Raw genomic sequence first — 12,978 nt, 5'->3', positions numbered from 1 at the left:
CCGCTCTGTCTCGCGAGATTTGGGTGCTTACGCGGAGAGGGAGTGAAAGGCGCCTCACTGAATGGGGGATGGGAATATCTATGGCGCAATCATTGCGCGAGATTGGGCTACGGTCGCCGGAGCCATACTTAGGTCTCGCGATACTTCGGCCGCTCAGCTTTGGAGCTTGGGGCAGCTTCTCGCGAGAGCCCGTGCTGAGGGCTCTGTGAGGCCCCGTGTGTTTGTGTGTGTGTATGTGTGCTGGTGAATGTGAGTACAGGGAAGCAGCGGCCGCCATTTCAGGGAGCTTGTCGACGCTGTCGCAGGGGTGGATCCTGAGCTGCCGAAGCCGCCGTCCTGCTCTCCCGCGTGGGCTTCTCTAATTCCATTGTTTTTTTTAGATTCTCTCGGGCCTAGCCGTCCTTGGAACCCGATATTCGGGCTGGGCGGTTCCGCGGCCTGGGCCTAGGGGCTTAACAGTAGCAACAGAAGCGGCGGCGGCGGCAGCAGCAGCAGCAATCTCTTCCCGAACACGAGCACCACAGGCGCCCGAAGGCCGGAACAGGTACGGGGCGTTGCGGACCCGCGTATTATCTCAGCTTTCTCGAGGTTTGGCTTCATTTTGGGCTGAGGGGCGCTTTTGGCGGTCTTTAGCGACCGGGGTGGGGGGTGGTTTTCGAGAAATCGGCCCTGTTTCAGTGACCGCACCCTTATTTTCCGGTCGGGTATAGTCTGGATTCTTGGGGCGGTAGGGACCCCCGAGAGGCCGCGGTAGAATGGTGATCTGTCTCCCTCGAGGCCTGGGCCGGCCGCGACCTCCCAACATGGCGCCAGTTGAACGCTGCCTTGGCTCATAACCCCTCCCAATGGAGGGAGTTTCCCTTTGCCCCTAAAATGGCAGCGCGGGTTTTTGCGCGGAAAGAGGCGCTCTCGTTCGGGTCTCCCAGTTTCTGTTTTTGGAGTTGACAGCAGAGTTTTAAATATTGGATATTGAAGTCTTCATTTTCGTGTGTTTCGTGTAAGAGGCGTTTTGGATTTACTTACGTAAGCCAAACCTGGTTAGGCTTAAAGTGCGTGTCACTTTAGTCATTAATTGTAGGGCTTTTGGAGGTTTTTCTTAAGTTTTCGAGTGTGTCGGCTGAGAAAAAAAATTCAGTCGATTTGAAAAACGTGGCACGCCTGTAATCCCAGCAGTTTGGGAGGCAGAGGCAGGCGGATCACTTGAGGTTAGGAGTTCGAGACCAACCTCATCAACATGGTGAAACCCCGTCTCTACCAAAAATACAAAAATTAGCCGGGCGTGGTGGCAGGCGCCTGTGATCCCAGCTTTTCGGGAGGTGAGGTAGGAGGATCGCTGGAACCTGGGAGGCGGAGCTTTCAGTGAGCCGAGATCGCGCTACTGCTCTTCAGCCTGGGCAACTAGAGCGAAACTCCGTCTCAAAAAAAAAAAAAAAAGAAAAAGAAAAATGTTTACTCACGGAATCGTCTTGTTCTTTTCCTAGGCGTTTAGAGAAAATGTTAGACGATATAGGCAACAAGAGTGAAACTCCATCTCAAAAAAATGTTTATTCAAGAAATTGTCTTGTTCTTTTCCTAGGCGTTTAGAGAAAATGGCAGACGATATTGATATTGAAGCAATGCTTGAGGCTCCTTACAAGAAGGTGAGAAAAAACATGTCGGTGAGGTTTATATATTTCTTAATTTAGCATTATTCACGAAACTACTGCTGAAATGTAAACTAACCTCCCCGGAGCCCTCTTGATTTATCTTATCAGAGATGCATTACGTGTAACTTACAAAAGTAAATATATGCTATTGATGTAATAATATTGTGCAGTAGTTTCACTTCAGCGTGATGAATAAATGCCCATCTATCTCTCTTTGTAGACTTGCCTAACGATATCTCACCTCTACTCCCATGAATTCACCTTTGATTCCAGTGTGAACTGTCAATCATAAGGTAGTAATTGAGTGACTTATCGCTGTACCGTGGTCCCCTAGGTAAAATGACTCAACTAAGAATTACCACCTCCAGTTTGGTATAGCAAAAAGGTGAATGTAGTGGTTTGGGAAAAAGCAGGGGTCCAAGAATAACAAAGCATAACCAGTCTGTGGCAAGTTAAATCTTCTGATAGTCTTATAAGAAGAAATGGGTGAGATTTTAAAATTTATGTATCTATGTAAGACTGGTAATAGTAAATCTTAAAACAGTCCAGTGGCAATCTGCTGCTCAGTTAATAATTACTAAAATTCTTGGATCCCTGAATAGAAATTAAAAAAAAAAAATACAAGAGGCAGTATCACAGCTTAGAGTCACTTGATGACTGTTTTACTGTTCTCCATATTGTTTTTATTTTTAATTAGGCCCTACCATAGTATTTCACACTAAAAACAAAGGAATTATATTGGCTAATATAGTCTTTGACTCATTTCGGTATCTCAGTAAAAGTAAACTGTCTTTTCATTGTTTCACCAGTTGGTGGTGAAAATAGCAGTATGCATGCATTATCACTGGTGTCACAAACTGTAAGCTTTGTAAGTTAGCACTTTACTCCTATAGCTGATGTAATCAAACTTTAAAATAAACATTTCACTAAACCTTTTAAAAATAATACATTTGTTTTGGATTGTATAGCACGACCATGTGGTACCAATTTGGATGAATTCTTGATAGATTTAAATAGTGTATAATTTTGTAATGCTTAGACTCTTGAAGAGCTACTTTCTGTTTTAATGTTAAGATTCTTGTGTCTTAGTTTTTTTTAACATGGATGTAATTCCATGTAAACAGGTATGGAAGTAGGAAATGTTTAGGCTGGACTTGGTGGATTATTAATTGACTTTCTTGGGTTCTTGGGAGTCAACATTACTAAAGCAGTGTGAATCCCTGTTTGCTTCAGGGCGAGATGTGTGACAGAGGTGGCATCAAGCTCTTACAGTCCCAACCCTCCAACGGAAATGGGCGAAGATCTCAGGAATGGCATCGGTCACAGGAAATCGATAGTGGCTGGCTGCTAGCATGGCCACTTGGGGCTTAGGCAGAAATAGAGCCATGGTACTGACCAAAGGGACCATAGCACATGGAATAAAACTCAAAACAGGACTTCATGTTTTATGGAAATTATATTTAACCACTTCAACATTGTAAATCTGGATAACTTAATATCTTAAACTATATAAGAAAGTAAAATTTAACATGTTAATATGGAAAATTTTTTTATTTTTGTATCTTGATGACTTAAATGTAAGCAACAAAGTGGTTAAACACATACCCATCTAAATTTTTTTATAGCCTTCCATGTTAAACTATAAGTAAATAATTAGTTTTAAAATTGTTTTGTATTTTCTTATTCCTGTTCCCTTTACCCTTTGACAACTTGAAATGTTACCACTTCGTCCTCATGATGTTCTTCTATCAACCCTGCTTAGGATGAGAACAAGTTGAGCAGTGCCAACGGCCATGAAGAACGTAGCAAAAAGTGAGTTTTAAGAAGGGGCTTGGGGGAGGGTGGTGAGCTTTTTTGTGGTTTTAGACCTTAAGTTGTGTTCCTGTGGCTAAAGTATACAAAATTCTCTTCTGAAGCTTTTCTTTGCTGCTTTTAGAAAATTGGTTCTTTGCCTTTTGAGACAAACTCTTGGAGGAACTGTGGATTTTTTTGCTTAGATTTCAGAATATAGTTTCAGATACCTTCCCCTCCAAGTCCATCATGACAATCTGGTGGCAAGTTCTGTATTAGAGGTTGTCTTGTTTTAAATTTGTTAACTTTGGTTTAATATTTGGTTATCTTACTGATAAAACTTATATATGCATTGATCTTAAAAGGTAGAAAGAGTTAAATTAGGTGATAACTAGGCCATGGAAAGTATTGTTTGCCCTAAATTGCCGAAGGAGTCAAAGCTGTGAATTATTTCTGCAACTTGCTGCTCAGAGGCCCTTTTGGAAGTGATGCAACAGAGTACTTAAGTACTTCTAAAGGTGGCTTTCATTATCTTAGGCCTTATAAACTCTAGACTTAACAGGGTGGGGATTTTGGAAATTATGAATATATCTGTACACTTTATTTGGGTAAGATGAGTGACTCAATAGAACTGTACTATAGACTAGTACAGAAAACAGTGTACGAAAAGTCTTAGGTAACAGATATGATGAGATCCACTTTTTTTTTTTCTTTTCTTGTGAGACGGAGTCTCGCTCTATAGCCCAGGCTGGAGTGCAGTGGTGCAGTCTGGGCTCACTGCAACCTCCGCCTCCTGGGTTCAGGTGATTTTTTTTTTTTTTCTCTTTTGACATGGAGTCTGGCAGTGTCGCCCAGGCTGGGGTGCAGTGGTTCGATCACGGCTCACTGCAACCACTGCCTCCTAGATTCAAGTGATTCCCCTGCCTCAGCCTCCGATTAGCTGGGACTACAGGCGCGCGCCATCACGCCTGGCTAATTTTTTTTGTATTTTTAGTAGAGAGGGAGTTTCACTGTGTTAGCCAGGATGGTCTCCATCTCCTGACCTCTCATGATCCTCCTGCCGTGGCCTCCCAAAGTGTTGGGATTACAAGTGTGAGCCACTGCGCCTGGCCTTTTTTTTTTTTTTTTTTTTGACACGGAGTCTTGCTCTGTTGCCCAGGCTGGAGTGCAGTGGTGTGATCTCGGCTCACTGCAAGCTCCGCCTCCTGGGTTCACGCTATTCTCCTGCCTCAGCCTCCCAAGTAGCAGGGACTACAGGCGCCTGCCACCACGCCTGGCTAATTTTTTGTAATTTTAGTAGAGACAGAGTTTCACTGTGTTAGCCAGGATTGACCTCGTGATCCGCCTGCCTTGGCCTCCAAAAGTGCTGGGATTACAGGTGTGAGCCACCGTACCCAGCCTCTGTCTTTATTTTTTCTTTGAGACAGAGTTTCGTTTTTGTCACCCAGGCTGGAGCGCCATGACGCGATCTCAGCTCACAGCAACCTCTGCCTCCTGGGTTCAGGCAGTTCTCCTGCCTCAGCCTCCCGAGTAGCTGGGATTACAGGTGCCCGCCACCGCGCCTGGCTAATTTTTTTTTTTTTTTTGAGATGGAGTTTCAGTCTGTTGCCCAGGCCGGAGTGCAGTGGCGCAGTCTTGGCTCACTGCAACCTCTGCCACCCGGGCTTAAGCGATTCTTCTGCCTCAGCCTCCCGAGCAGCTGGGATTACAGGTGCCTGTCACCGCACCTGGCTAATTTTTGTACTTTTGGTAGAGATGTGGATTCACCATCCTGGCCAGGCTGGTCTTCAACTCCTGACCTCGTGATCCACCTGCCTTGGGCTCCCAAAGTGCTGGGATTACAGGCGTGAGCCATCATGCCCAGCCAATTTTTGTGTTTTTAGTAGAGACAGGGTTTCACGATGTTGGCCAGGATGGTCTCCATCTCTTGACCTCATGATCCGCCTGCCTCGGCTTCCCAAAGTGCTGGGATTACAGGCGTGAGACATGGACCCAACTGAGACTCCGTCTTAAAAAAAAAAATCTGGGCTTGGCGCGGTGGCTCACACGTGTAATCCCAGCACTTTGGGAGGCTCAGGCGGGCGGATCACAAGGTCAGGAGATCGAGATCATCCTGGCCAACGTGGTGAAACCCCGTCTCTACTAAAAATACAAAAATTAGCTGGGCGTGGTGGTGCACGCCTGTAGTCGCAGCTACTCTCGGGAGGCTGAGGCAGGAGAACTGCTCGAACCTGGGAGGCAGAGGTCGTAGTGAGCTGAGATTGTGCCATTGCACTCCAGCCTGGAGACAGAGCGAGACTCCGTCTCAAACAAACATAAAAATCTGTCATACTTACGACCTTATGTTACTGAAAAATGAGAGAAAAATAGCCATTTACTTGATTTCTTTTTGGCTCTTTTCCCCCTAAGATCCCTAAATGCTTCATAGTAAGTATGTCAGTCATTCTCACTACAACTGTGTTAGGTAGGTTGATAAAATTTCATAAAACAGATGAGAAAATTTTATATAATGTTATTCAGGGCTTGTTAATAAGCCACTATTTTTTTTTTTGTAGTTCCCCTAAAATAATGTGGTAATGGATTAAAAATGATATAATTTGTAGAAAATGTGCTCCTTTTTTCTGGTATAAGCTTGGATGGGAGTCATTTATAGTTCCTCACCAATCACAAGGAATTGTGGGGATCAGGTTGGGTTTAGTCTTGATGTGGGATCTGAGGCAACCAACCAGAGGTATGGTTTATGTCATCTGGTTTTAGACTTTCTGCCACAGTAATGGTTTCCTAATGTTTTTGTTTTGCAATTCTCTAATCAAAAGAAAACCCAGGAAGGTGTATCCATATAAATTGACATAAATTATCCAATTTAGGTGTCAGGCCGAGTGGCTAAAGATTTCGCTTCAAGTGCCAGGAGGATAAGAACGTACACTTTTGGGTACAGACCTTCGTTACTGTACCATTCTCTCATGTCGCTTTTTGCCACTAAGTTCATCTCCGGTGTCTACTTGTTTTTATCCTGTGTATAAGCTGATTAAGGCTACAAGCTTTTACAAGGAAGCTGAGCATCAAGTTCTCCATGTGTGATATTCGGTGGCCTTTATCTAATGTAGAGAACCACAGGACTAAATAGAAGAATGGACAATTTTCTTTAACCATGAGATTGTCTAAAGGAAGATCCTTTCAAAACACTTTGGTAATCTTAAAATACTTTCCAGTCAGACTTCTCGTCAATTATAGGTGATAAATAAATGATTCCCTTGTTCAATCAGGACTCTTGATTTTCTGAAGGAACTTTATGTTTCAAATTAATTTTAAAGTTACCTGGAAGAAAATTTTTGTATTTAGGAATAGATATAAAACATATAGAACACTCTGCTTTAAACCTTTAGTACTAAATTAAATTTCTTAACCAAAGGAAAGTGCCGTGTTGCATTTTTCATTCTAAAACTTCATTGTCTTAAAAGCCACATTGAGCTATAGTTTGTTAGGTAGTAGAAAAATGGCATGTTCTGAGAAACAGTTGACTGAGTATAAATTTTTTTAATTGTTTAATTCTGATTCTTAACATACACTTCATAGTATCCTAGAATAGTAAAAGGAACAAAGTTTATTGTGACACAGACTGGTTGTCAACCTATTTTCTGAAGAGCTGTAAACCTGAGTTTTTGCATATGTCAAGGTATGCATCCTAAGTGCTTGAGCTTGCCCTCGTGGGAATATTATTTGTTAAAGTAACCAGTTTTGCAAAGTCTAAATCAGCGTCCATTCCGTTAAGCTCTTTAGAGAATTACTCAATAAAAGATAACATTAAAATGACACAGTTGAAATATATTGGCTACTGTGGTGTGGATTATCTATAAATTTTGGAATAAATGACTTTTCTATTTTTTTTTCTTATTTTCCAGAATACTTTGCATTAAAAATTTAGATCTTCTTACATGGAAGAGGTCAAATCCAGTTATAGCAAAACACCTTTACTGCAGAGGCCATATAACCAAAAAGTCCAAAGGCCCAGCCCAGTGGACCATTTACTTCAGTGATGTTCAGTACAAAATTTCACTGCCATTAAAGACTTTGGAAAGTCCCTTTTAAGTTGTAACAGGATTTGACTATTAGTGTGGATTTCGATAACGCTTCTTTAGTTAATATAATAAATGCTCTTTGAAGCTGGAAATATACTGGTTTCTTGCACCCTTATAGTTTTCTCTGGGCTTTTATGCAAAAGATTGTATTTTCTGAATGTCTTAGTATGTTGCTGTCTTTTTACCTGCCTGGGGTTGCCTTCAGATGTGGGTGAGGACTTGTTTACAAAAAGTCCTAGAAGACCTTAAGTTAAAATTAGCTCTCCAATTTTCAAGTATTTTCTTTTGGCAGAATAAGTTTTGGGTCCTATGAGAGGTAAATAGGTTGGTTGCCTCTCTTGCTGTAGCCCATCTATGAGCAGAACAAAAACTTTGTTTTTGAGGGGGATGGAGTTACTTTTTACCTTGTCCCCTAATTGAATATATTTAGGACTTTTGGTTTTAGAAATCTCAGAGTTCTATAGTTGGAATAGTGTCACAGAGATAGTGTTAGGTTTCTTAGGCAACAAAATTGGAGTGTTACCTATTGCCCATCTGGGCATGGCTTTGATGAGTTCTATATAAATAATGAGTGTAGCCTAATTTTCTGTCATGTGCTACCTAGCATATACATTTCTGACAGTCAGGTGGATTATCTTGAAATTTTAGACAAACTTTCTGCCTCCTTGGAAAGCTCTACATCTCCTTGTGATTGGAGTGTGGGTTTCAAGATTCCAGAAGGTGGGTGTCTTCATTTTCTATTTTCAATGCACTCTAAAGATGACCTGCTTACAGGTTCTCTGAGGCAGACCTCGGTTGCTCTTGTGATATGTAACTTTGCTTTGATAAGGAATAAACAATTACATATCCAGATAATGATACAGAATTGTCAAAATGTTTAATCATTAAGCCACTACAAGTAGACATTTTAGTGGAATAAATTGATTTTGAAATGTCTTTCAATTTATATTGAAATATCTGAAGGCACCTCTAAAATTTGGGTGATGATACAGAGGTATAGATTATAAGATTTAATTATGAATGGGTGGTATACTGTGAAGACTACGGAAGTGAGCAGAAAGATATGTTTGGCTTTTTTGGTTTTTAGTTAGAGATTTTAAAAAGGTCTGTGAAGGTCAAGTTGATCATTGGTTTTGATTGCATCCCACAGGTTTCTATAAACTGGCTTAAAAATGGCATACTCCATTTTCTGGTGTATTCATTGTAACTTTAGGAAGTATTTGAAATGGTCACATTAAAGTCTAGGAATGTCAAAATGTATTTTAATGCGTTAGTTCTTTTTCTTTTTCTTTTTTTTTTTTTTTGGAGACAGTCTTGCTCTGTTGCTCAGGCTGGAGTACAGTGGCGCGTGATTTCGGCTCACTCCAACCTCCGCTTCCCAGGTTCAAGCGATTCTCCTGCCTCAGCCTCCACGGTAGCTGGAACTACAGGCCTGTGCCACCACGACCCACTACTTTTTGCATTTTTTAGTAGAGATGGGTTTTCACCATGTCGACTAGGCTGGTCTTGAACTCCTGACCTCAGGTGACCTGCCTTCCTCAGCCTCCCAGAGTGCTGAGATTACAGGTGTGAGCCACCGCCCTTGGAGTTGGCTTTTTTTTTTGAGATGGAGTTTTGCTCTTTTTGCCCAGGCTGGAGTGCAATGGCATGGTCTCAGCTCGCTGCAACCTCCACCTCCCGGGTTCAAGCAATTCTCTTGCTTCAGCCTCCCAAGTAGCTGTGATTACCGGCGTGCACCATCAGGCCTGGCTAATTTTTGTATTTTTGGTAGAGGGGGGATTTCACCGTGTTGGCCGGGCTGGTCTCAAACTCCTGACCTCAAGTGATCTGCCTGCCTCGGCCTCCCAAAGGGTTGGGATTACAGGCGTGAGCCACTGCACTGGCCTGCATTAGTTCTTATTGTCCTTTGTCATTACGGTTTTGCCCATGAAAACCGAAATGTTGATGTCTATGTGACCCTTTGAACGTGTTAAATATTTCCATATGTAAATGGGGGCAAAATTGACTTAATGGTAAATTACTATATTTGATGAAAATTTTTATAAATGAACCAGTACTAGTACTTGAATGTGAACATATTCTATTGTAAGTTTGTTTTATTAATTTATCTTGCGGATTACAGTAATGCTTTTGTTGGCCTGTTGTATGACAAACTATTTAAAGGTTCACATTTTGATTTGTATTTGCCAACAAGCCCTTTTGCTTGTTAAAGCTATAGCTAACTCTCAGGAGATAATTGCAGTTCTACTCTTAGAGGATGGTGTCTTTCAAATAATGTCTTGTCTGCTGATTTTCAGTAATGTTAATATAAGGCAAAAGGGATATTGTTTACTATACGTAGCAATTTTTTTAGACAGAGTCTTACTCTGTCGCCCAGGCTGGAGTACCAGTGGCGGGATCTTGGCTCACTGGAACCTCCGCTTCCCAGGTTTGAGCAATTCTCCTGCCTTAGCCTCCCAAGTAGCTGGGACTACAGGCGCACGGTACTATGCCCGGCTAATTTTTGTATTTTTATTAGGGACGGGGTTTCACCACCTTGGCCAGACTGGTCTTGAACTCCTGACCTTGTGATTGTGATCTGCCTGCCTCGGCCTACCAAAGTGCTGAGATTACAGGATTTTTTTTTTTTTTAAGTATGATTATGTACCATTGTATCATAGTAAAACTAGCCAAAGAAATTTATGAAAGGATAAAAAAATGATTCTGGCCATAAACGGTAGTATATTTTGGTTGGTTCTTAAGCCAGCATGATAATGGCGAGTTTTTTTCTTCTCAGGAGGAAAAAAAGCAAGAGCAGAAGTCGTAGTCATGAACGAAAGAGAAGCAAAAGTAAGGAACGGAAGCGAAGTAGAGACAGAGAAAGGAAAAAGAGCAAAAGCCGTGAAAGAAAGCGAAGTAGAAGCAAAGAGAGGCGACGGAGCCGCTCAAGAAGTCGAGATCGAAGATTTAGAGGCCGCTACAGAAGTCCTTAGTATGTAACTATAGTTATGATTTTGGTTTGAGGGTTATTCTCTGGGTATTCAGATGGCAGTTTAACTTGAGTGATTTGAATTGTGAAATTTTATTTTTTTGATGATTGGTTAAAAAGTATTGAATTAAGGATATTGGCATTGAATACTAGTAAAGTGAAAATACAGTGCATAGACAAATAAGTAAAAATTTGCTTTTACTAGGCATACTTACTATTTTCTGTTAAACTATCAGAGTTTCTAAATCGTATGCCAATCAACGCAAACTGGATGAAAGCACTAGAGTGCTTGAAAAAGATGACATTGTAGTGCCCAAATACCTAAGAAAGCTTAACAAGTGTCTGGGCTGTTACAGTATTTGCTAAATACATATTTACTTAAAATTGTAAAGTTCTGATGAATACTAAGTTACACATGTATAATTAGTTAACAATAAATAAAAAGTCTTTGTCACCGTGGCTGTTTTCAGCTGAAATGTCAGGCCAGTTGTGAATTTGTTGTGTATGCTCATTGATAAAGATCCTTTTTTGGGCTCATCTGTATTTAAGGTTTGTTAATAATAGTAAAAGGTATTCCAAACTAAAAGTGTTTTGAAGATTAGATCACTAGAAATTTGGATGTGGATATTTAAAGTTGGAAACAAATTTATTATGGTTATTAAATTACTATATTATCCACCTACAATTCTAAGGATTGCATCTAGCAATCTTTAATGCTTTATGAGGTTAATTCCTCTTAATAAACACAGTGCTGTAAACTCTGGGATATATTAAAAATAACCCTTCTAACTTTTAAGATTTGAATGGTTAAGGATGGAATTCAAAGACAAACAGACCCGAATCACTTGGGCAAGATACTTAACCCCCTAAGCTAAGCATTTGTTTTCTAACCTTTTAAGGAGATAATAAGTTTCAGATAAGCTATTAATGAGTAATGAATGAGAAGAAAATGTAAAGTGCTCAGAGCACTTAATGGATTCATGAAATGTTTTGGCATTACATGAATTCCGATTCTGGCTCTTTTATCTTTAAAATAAAAAGAATTAAACTCCGTGATGCTGGTTTCCTCCAACCTGCTTATTTCATTAACTTTTTAATAGCTGAAAATGGGACCACAATGCTATTTTAATTTCGAATGCTGTACAACATTAGGAAATTCTCTGCTTTTGTCCCATTTATCAAGATTCTGAGCATTCTTAAAATGGGATTATGTTAAATCTTTTTACCAGGATGAACTAAATGAGGGGAAAGGAATTAGCTTAATTCCTTTGAGTGATGGATACTTTGTTTGCTGGGATCATGGCTTAACTTGAATAAAAAATTACTTAGTTCTTAATGTTGGGTTTGAGGCTGTAACTCAGAATATTTTGTAATTAAAGGGGAAAGAAAATAGCTTATAACTAATTATTTGAGAACTGTAATACATCCAGTAAATGATTCTCAGTCATCAGCATTAGTCTGAATTGCAAAGGGTCAAGTTAATATAAAGTGTTTTATTTGGAAATACTTGCTTGTTGTAGGTAGGCATAGTGTTCATGAAAACTAATTCAGATGTGTGGATCACAGGCCACTATGTATTTATTTATTTCGCTGTTCTTCTGGAATAAGTTAGCGGGATGAGCACTAATGGACAACTGGCTAGTCCCTTTAAGTTAGCCTGGTCTTTAAAAAGTCACAAAAACTGTTACTACAGAATAATTACCTTTATGATCTTTGTGAAAACACTCTGTTAGTCCTGACAAGTCCTCACAAAATTTTTCTAGAGAATTGGTAAATTACCTTCACATGTTCACAATGGAATATTTTGCAACAAACAACTGAAGTATGTAGTGTGTTAAGTGGTGTCATGCTGTCTTAAGAGTTACTGGTGAATGGGGAAATACCTAAGTTGCATGACTAAAGAATTCACTTTAGTTTTTAAAAGAAGTCTTTCAAAAAGAAGACGTATATGAAAATTGTATATGTACATGTACACACATATATTCCCAAGAGAGGATCTGCAAAGATACACACCAAATTGTTAACCATAGTTACTGCTGGTGTGAGGGAAGTTCAGAGGGATTTATTTTTTATATGTGTGTGTGTGTGTGGTTATTTTTTTTTTTAATTCTCAAGACTATATATATATGTAGCTTATAAAGATATCTAAAGTCTGAAAATGGCTGTGTGCATTTTCAGAATCTAAAAATTTTGAGGCTGTAACCTTTGGTCTTGGCACCTCTCAGTGGTCCAGGATGGATAAATACAAGGGCAGCTTGCCTGGGAATAAAGTTAAGAGACAAGTATTTTTGTTTCCTCTTCATAACTGAGGTGGAAAAGCAGTAGCCTAAACAATGTTAGTCTTGCTGGAGAGCGCATGAATGCGATCTTAGCAAGACCCTAAACCTGTAACTAGTGTAATTTTGTGTTTCCTTTTTAGCTCCGGACCAAAATTTAACAGTGCCATCCGAGGAAAGATTGGGTTGCCTCATAGCATCAAATTAAGGTTTTTAAA

The 12,978-nt window shown here is 40.3% G+C and overlaps 1 protein-coding gene across 9 annotated transcripts in view; it reads left to right on the top strand.

Moving 5' to 3' along the window:
• Nucleotides 1-222: 222 nt before the first annotated feature.
• RBM39 (RNA binding motif protein 39) overlaps nt 223-12,978 on the top strand; it is a 38,613-nt gene continuing 25,857 nt past the window's right edge. For 2 of the 9 annotated variants that reach the window (XM_055373426.2, XM_055373425.2), the window contains exons 1-4: nt 410-544; nt 1,577-1,640; nt 3,409-3,458; nt 10,293-10,487. In XM_055373426.2, coding sequence (XP_055229401.1) covers nt 1,590-1,640; nt 3,409-3,458; nt 10,293-10,487 — 296 coding nt within the window. In that variant the 5' untranslated portion in view covers nt 410-544; nt 1,577-1,589. Of the gene's footprint in view, nt 545-1,576; nt 3,459-8,164; nt 8,237-10,292; nt 10,488-12,903; nt 12,970-12,978 lie in introns of those variants that run through there. The other 7 variants (XM_055373424.2, XM_055373423.2, XM_063702231.1 and 4 more) reach the window with 6 other exon arrangements.

Source organism: Gorilla gorilla, chromosome 21 (genome assembly GCF_029281585.2).
Source record: "Gorilla gorilla gorilla isolate KB3781 chromosome 21, NHGRI_mGorGor1-v2.1_pri, whole genome shotgun sequence".
In the NCBI taxonomy this organism is placed as follows: domain Eukaryota; kingdom Metazoa; phylum Chordata; class Mammalia; order Primates; family Hominidae; genus Gorilla; species Gorilla gorilla.
Note: the sequence above shows the minus strand (reverse complement) of the source record. Positions and strands in the feature narration are given on the sequence as shown.